The sequence below is a fragment of the Alligator sinensis genome, unplaced genomic scaffold (genome assembly GCF_000455745.1).
Source record: "Alligator sinensis unplaced genomic scaffold, ASM45574v1 scaffold30_1, whole genome shotgun sequence".
In the NCBI taxonomy this organism is placed as follows: domain Eukaryota; kingdom Metazoa; phylum Chordata; order Crocodylia; family Alligatoridae; genus Alligator; species Alligator sinensis.
Window position 1 is genome coordinate 1238797 of NW_005842060.1, and position 8024 is coordinate 1246820.

At 40.1% G+C, this 8024-nt stretch overlaps 1 protein-coding gene across 1 annotated transcript in view; it reads left to right on the forward strand.

The window, feature by feature from the left end:
- The window catches only part of MAN2A1 (mannosidase alpha class 2A member 1), a 229426-nt gene that overhangs the window by 191911 nt on the left and 29491 nt on the right, over positions 1-8024 (forward strand). The window contains exons 21-22 of the mRNA XM_025203529.1: positions 923-1056; positions 5800-5994. Coding sequence (XP_025059314.1) covers positions 923-1056; positions 5800-5994 — 329 coding nt within the window. The remainder of the gene's footprint in view (positions 1-922; positions 1057-5799; positions 5995-8024) is intronic.

Below are 8024 nucleotides of genomic sequence, written 5' to 3' on the forward strand. Positions count from 1 at the left end.
TTAGTATTCTTTCCCCCTGGTTGTATAATTCAAGATGTAAGGGCACCCTTCACATGTGCAATATGAAGAGCTCTGGTTTATTAGAGAGAGAGAATCAAACCTTTGAGAAGGCTACCCCTGCCTGTTGGTGGTCATAGCCACAGATTCAGAGGCTCATCTGGCTTTTAGAGCCCCTGAATTTATCCAACTCAATTTCTAGTTATATCAGCCTGGACAAAGGCTTACCCTTCTTTTGTGATAACTGCAGTCCTCCAGCTACCTTTGCTGCTTCCTTCCATAGGGTTTTTGTGACAAATTTATAGTCTAGCAACATGAAGTTTGGCATATACCCTTATTGTGTAATTGTGGAGGCCTCCTAATGTGACATTGTCTTTGGTACAGCAGTACTCTAAGTCAGTCTTTGCCTAAGTAGACTCCAAGTCCCACCTGCAAATATTGTGGAGAAGTATTTGAAGAAGAAGAAGAAGAAATGATTTAACAGTAACTGGAGTTCCTTCATCATGTTTTCATGATTTGTCCACACACTCATATAAACCCTGTACTACTTCACCTCTTCCTCAGTCTGCCTCTTTGAAACTCCTTTTGATTTAAAAAAGAAAATCCACCTGGGGAGCCTTGGTGTATGTGTGTGGCTGCAGGGGAGGTGGCAAGGGAAGCAAGAGGCGGCAGGCAGGCAAGGAGAGGAACACTGTCAAAATATTTCCAGTCAAAAGGATCAGGGGCTGAGCTCTCCCTCATGTAAGAATGTGCTTTGTGTGCAACATCTCAGAACTCCAGTTACCAGTAACTTCCTTTTATCTTTGTCATTGCTGTTTGCAGTAATAACATGCATATAGTTAATAGAGAAATACACTGGGTTTGCATATGGTTAATAGAGGAATGCCTTGAGTTTACCAGCCTAAACCCAACATTTGTATTTCAGGCCAATTGGAAGTAATCATGGACCGTCGACTTATGCAGGATGACAACCGTGGCCTTGGACAAGGTGTCCAAGATAATAAGATTACAGCTAATCTCTTCCGACTTCTACTAGAGAAAAGACATGGAGTAGATGCGGTAGGAGTAATTACAGAAATGTGTTAACTATATTTTTAAATAAAACTAAATATTTATGCTACTTCTACCATGTTAAATTTAACTAAAAATTGACATATCTGACCAAGCAGAATTTTTTCATGTAATGTAAATCAGGAAAGATTGAGATTCTGATATATGATAGAAAATAGTTTGGTTGCTTTCCTGTTTTTTGCAGCAGTTAACGTTTGAATTCTCCCTCCTCTTTTCTTCTACTTTGTGTTTTTACTCTTCTTTCATTTTTCTTTTTTAAAACAGTTGGGAACAACAAATTGATTGTCACGTACAAGCAGAAAGTAATGACAGCAGCTGAACTACTTGAGTAGATTTAACTGAGTATACGGTTTATAAAAATGGGGAATGGTATACTGAGCTTATGATGACTATACAAATAAGTTGGAATGAATTTGTTTTATATGGATATCATTAACCATTGGTTATGGTGAAGACACTTGAATGGTACCACTTAAAGATAAACTCCAGTACTTTAAGATTAGAAGATCCTATTCATGAGCTCCTAGTTTACATCCTTCAATATAACACACAAACCATGACGTTGTACTTCCAATGTCTATATCAAGTCCATAACTTTTTGTTGACTGGGAACCTGTAGAAAAGTATCTAATCTTTATTTGAGACCTCATTAGATAGGAAAAACAACACATCTTTTGGAAGTTTGTTTCAAAGCTAAATCCACTCCACTGTTTTTTAAATAAACGTGCCTTAATACCATTCTGAATGTGTCTAGTTACAACTGTGGAATCTTCTTCACTCCATAAGATTAAAGAGGCATCTGCTTTCAGAAATTCATCTCTTTTTGTACTTAAAAACCATAATCAAGTCACTTCTTAACCTTTTCTAATAAAGTACATATCTTGAGATTTTAAGACTACAATATCTTATCTTTCAAGATGACTGTCACTTCTCTGGCCCTGAAAGCAGAAGAGGCGGAGTCCATTTTTAACCCTCTCGCACCCTGAGTACTTTGACCTGGCTCAGAATAAGTGAGCTGCTGCATGCAATCTAGTATCTTGATAAGTTTTGTGGTATGAAAACCACTTTTATTATTTACAGGAATTTATTTAAAGAACTTCTTAAAGTAAAGAAGTAACAGTCTTGCTACTGCCCTTGTAAGGTTCTGGGCCTAGCCTATTTGCTGTCCTGCCACAAAGGAAATTCTGCCTTACCTAAACACTCATTACAGAAGTGTCTCACAGTCTTTGTGTCTCAGTCTGCTATAACTCTGATTTTCTTCTAAAAGCAAGGTGCATATTTTATTCAGTTGTGTGTAGTGTGCAAGAAAATATGGTAAGTGCACCATTAATGTTATGAATTGTCAAAATAAAGATGACAAATAATGTAAAAGTTAAGGTTCCCAGAATAACTTTAATTCTTCTACATTTTATGTACTATATTATGCGCTTGTAATCTGTTTTTCATTAAATCACAGAGACCCGATTTAGATTTGCCAGGTACAAACATGAATACTAAGTTCATGATTTCCAAAAAGTGCAAAATATATAGCTGGGAGGCAAGCTGAATAGTCAGAAAATACTCTAATCTCTTCTTTTTCCCATTGATTGATGCTAAGTACTTGTGTACTTCTTGGCTTGTATTATTGGGCATATAATTATTTTCAGCTTCCCAGAGGTGAAAGAGTTGGATAGACCAGATAGAAATGGTATGTAGAAGGAGGTCAAAGAAGTCTTCAAAAGGCAAAGCAGTATTTGGCTGTTGCTATTCCACTCTTTTTATAGATAGATTGGCAATAATCCCTTTTTAACCAATTGTTTTGTTCAACCATCACAGAATATTATGTGAATTTCTTTCATTATAGCCACATGATTTTTGTTGTTCATCACTGATTCCAAAGAATGTATTTTCTAGTATGGCACACTGACTTCATGCTGTGGAAACCTTCAAATGGAGGGCAGAGGGTGTTTAGCAAAAGAAAAGATATCACATGTAATTTATACCAGCTAGATGGTTTAAAGACATGAATTTTTCAAACTTTAAATACATTATGAATGACCTGAGGTCTTCAGGGATCATCAGACTATCATGTGGAAAAGGAACCTTCCATAACATTATTCAACATAATTTATAAGAAGTTTAGAACAATGGTAATTTTCAGTGCTGATATCATTGGTCAAGAAGTTAGTAAATGTTTCAGATATCTCTTCAGTTTTACAAATATTTTAGTTTTCTTGGGATTATATATGCAATATATGTATTAAAAATTATTCCAGAGGACCATATGATATATAAGTGAATAAACAACAATTGTGACTTGATAAATTCAGGAGTTTCTAGATTAGGAATTTTAAGTGCCATGAAAAATGTAATTGAAAGTTAAGCTTGAGGTGGCATTTTGATCTGCTTGCTATTATGTGTAATGTGAATGTGTAAGCAGAGAATTCTATCCTGGGGTTCTTTTTGTTTTGGTTTAATTTTTAATTGTCAGTGATCTTTTTCTAAATTTTTTTCAAATAAAGTTAAAGCCATTTAATACACAGATAGTCAAACTTCTCTTGCTGTAAACTGGAATGACCCACTCACTGTCAGAAGCAGGTGGGCAGGTGCTAGCACCTTGCCATTGCGCTGCCACTTGCACCTTTTGCTGAATGCTACTGGAACCCTACATCTGCCAGGTGGATCCAAAGATTCTATGGGCCAGATCTGACCCACAGGCCATAGGGTGCCCACCCTTAATTTAGTAAAAATGGCACAGATGTGATTCATGATAGGGAAGATAGATGTAATACAGGCTATTCCCTTACTAATTTGCTTTTACTGTGGTACACAGGGTTTCATTGTGTCCCTCAATAACATAGGATGAGAAGTACAACAAAATGTATCTGACTACCTAGATCTGCTGGTCCAACTGCCTCTTCTCATTAACAGAAGAAAGAAATAGTATTTTTACCCAAAGTCAAAGGCACACTGAAAATTAAAGGGTATAGCTTACTTGAGCAGAATTTAGTTAATTATTGAGAGTCATTTAACAACCCCACATGGGAAACTGGAGTAATCAGTGGATCTCGGGGTCTGCAGACTATATTTAAGGGGTCTGTGAAAGATGACTATGAACAATTAAAAGTATGTTAATACCCACACTTGCAATTCAAAAGGGTTGGTTCCTCCATTTAAAATCTTTTAGGGGGTCCACAAATAAAAGGTTGAACACTACTGCTCTAGAACATGAAGATGTTGTTCACAATCCTTTAAGTGATAGGGCTTCAAAATGTCTGCAATAAAAATATATAAATTGGGCTAATTTCCCTGTAGCATCCTTTGCTCTGGTTCACACAGTCCATGAATTTAGAGAGAAGCCAGCTTTGAATTCTCTCTCTGAATTTGCACCCTATCCTCATTGGGAAGCTAGCAGACTGTGGAGTTGGATGCCTACACGGTCAGGTGGGTGGCCAACTGGCTTAGGGACCGCACCCAGTGTGTGGTGGTGGATGGTTCCTTCTTGGCCTGGAGGGAGATGGGCAGTGGGGTCCCGCAGGGTTCGATCCTTGGACCGGTATTATTTAATATCATCATCAGCAATTTGGACGAGGATGTGGAGAGCACCCTCTCCAAGTTCGCTGATGATACCAAGTTATGGGGCAAAGTTAGTACACCGGAGGGCAGGGAGCAGATTCAGGCTGACCTGGACAGGTTGGATCAATGGGCAGAGAGAAATAGGATGCAATTTAATAAAGATAAATGTAAGGTACTCCACCTGGGAAGGGAAGGAGGAACCCTAATAGAACAGAGGAGGTGATGCTCCCCCTCTATGCGGCACTGGTCAGGCCACAGTTGGAGTACTGTGTCCAGTTTTGGGTGCCACACTTCAAGAGGGACACGGAGAATCTGGAGAGGGTCTAGAGAAGGGCCACTCATGATTAGTGGCCTTCGGGAAAGACCCTACGGGGGGAAGGTTGAGAGCTGAATCTCTTCAGCCTTCACAAGAGACGGCTGAGGGGAGATCTTGTGGCCGCCTATAAATTTATTAAGGGAGGTCAACAGGGAATAGGTGATGCACTGTTTACTAGGGCGCCCCAGGGAGTGACTAGTAATAACAGGTGTAAACTAGTTGAGAGTGGATTTAGGTTAGGTGTTAGGAAGAACTTTTTCACAGTCAGGGTGGCCAGGATCTAGAATGGGCTTCCAAGAGAGGTGGTGCTATCACCTAGCTTGGAGGTCTTCAAGAAGAGGTTAGATAGTCACCTGACTGCGGTCATCTGACCTAGGCCCTCTTTCCTGCCAGGGGCAGGGTTTCGGACACGATGATCCATTGTGGTCCCTTCCGACTCTACAATCTATGAATCTATGAATTTGGCAAACTCTATTTCAGCCCCAGAACATCTTGGTGAAATGTTACACGTTTAACAAAACAGGATTTTTCAACCACACACTGAAATGTTTCTGATGAAACAACCTGCTCACAGATAAGTGAGGTAGCAGTGGTCTCTTGCCAGCTGCAAAGCCACAGTTATCTGACAGTATTTTGTAGGCAGTGCAAGACAGGAGTTTATTAATAGAAGTAATAGTAGAGATTACGAGTTTGTTGATATGAGAATTTGTCCCTTTTTATAGAAGTAATTAAGTAAAATACTTCTAACTTACAGACTTTAATAAAGAGGGCCTAATGTAAAATAAATGGGTTTAGACATGTGGAAATATTAATATTGATTCTATGAAGTAACTTTATATGTTATTTTTCTTTTTTAACAGAAAGAAGAGAAGTCATCAGTGAGTTTTCCCTCTATTCTTAGCCATATAACTTCTACTTTCATAAATCATCCTCTAATTCCAATGACTACGTATATGGACTCAGGAGCCCCACAGATGCTGAATGTCTTTTCTCCATTTACTTCTTCCATGCCTTGTGACATACATGTGGTTAATCTAAGAACAATACAATCAAAGGTATGTTCAATATGGTAATTTAATGAACAAATATTTGGTATTTCAAATATGGTATTTAATTCTGAAAAACTAATTTATGAATCTACATAGAATGAGGCAGCCTAGGTGCACCCACATATGCCCTTTCCTATGGAGCTGACTGATTAGCTCTGCAGTAAAGCGTCATTGCTTACACGAGTGCCAGTATTAGGGCACAGTAAATTAATTTACTCTGCTGTAAAATCATACTGTCAGGGACAGTACTATCTTACGGTGGAGTAATTAACTGCCAAAATGCTCATGTAGACAGATGGGAATCAAGGACAAGTCCTCCTTTCAGTACATAGGGAACAGGAAGAAAACAAATGGGGGTGTGGGACCTGTTGGCTCTGGATTTAAGATCCAGATACCTTGTTCGGTGCAGGGAGACCCACCCTCAGACCGACCATGACCTTTCCATTTGATAATGGGCAAATGTATTGGTACACAGTTATAACGAAAAGAAACAATTCAAACATGACTCCTGATGACTCTTCATCCGTGGCTATCTCTGGTTGGCTGTCTCTGTGGTCACATGTCCACATTGACTTCCGGGCCTTTTATTACTTAGATCCATTCCCCTAAAACCAGGACTTAGCCCTTTTACTTCTCTGGGGCTTTGTAGCTGGTGTCACTTATCTCATGTTATGGGCAGCATGGTACATATTTCCTTGGTTCCCAGGCTTTTTGTCCTTGTTGTGTTAGACAACCTGCCTGCCTTGTAGGCTGTGATCTCATGTTATGGGATGCCCCCTCAATTCTTAGGCTATGTGTGTATCCATTGGCCTTGTTGTGTTAGACAGCCTGTCTGCTTTCAGGGCTATGAGAAACTGTGTGTGAGAGACCCACACTCTTTAGAAATCAATTAACCCCTGCTGCCCATCTTGAGCTCTTATAATACATATATCTATACCTATAAGCCAATTCCCAAAAAGCAGACCTTTAAATACTATTTTCAAGATAATAGGGCCATTGCTCAATAACTTGGGACAGCCGGTTATCGGCACTCAGGAGAAAACAGAATTCCACAATGACTACTTTGCTTTAGTATTTTACCGGGCCAGGGGGAAAATTATGCCAGATAGGGTACAAAATGAGCAAGGTGGAATGACCACCTTCCTACTATTGCCATAGAACTGGTGTGTGATCAGTTAAAAAAATTAGACATATATAAGTCAGCAGGACTGGATAAACTTCATCCAGTAGTGCTGAAGGAGCTGGCCAAAGTCATTATAGAACCCCTGGCAAAACTCTTCCAAAACTCATGGCTCTCTGGAGAGGTCCCTGAGGGCTGGAAGAGGGGCCAATCTTGTGCCCATCTTCAAGAAGGGGTGGAGGGAGGACTCGCGTAATTATAGGCCAGTTAACCTAACTTCTATCCCATAGGAAATCCTGGAAAAATCATTAAGGGGTCTGCATGCAATAGACTTGCAGAACATAGGATTCTGAATGACAGCCAGCATGGCTTTGTTGCAGGCAGGTTTTGTCTTACCATCCTCATCTCCGTTTACGATCAGGTAACTTGCCACCTGGATAAGAGAGAGGAAGTTGGCATTGTATACCATGATGTCCAAAAAGTGTTTGATCTGATATCCCACAATGTTCTCATGAGAAAATTGGAGGATTGCAGGCTTAACTGCGAGACGGTTAGGTGGGTAGGAAGCTGGCTGTGGGTAGGACCCAGAGAGTTCTAATGGATGGATCTGTGTCATCCTGGCAAGAAGTGGCCAGTGGTGTCCCTCAGGGGAAGAGCTCACTGGCCAAGTTCACAGACAAACCAAGTTATAGTTTCATAGTTTCAGGGTCGGAAGGGACCTAATAGATCTTCTAGCCCGACCCCCCGCCAGGGCGGGAGAACAACCCAGGAATGAGGTTGTTATGAGGAAGTGTGGTCATGCTTGAAGATAGGCTACAGATACAAGCAGACCTAGACAGGCTTGCAAGTTGGGCGGATCGGAACCAAATGAAGTTCAACATCAGCAAATGTAAAGTGCTCCATCTGGGGACAAACA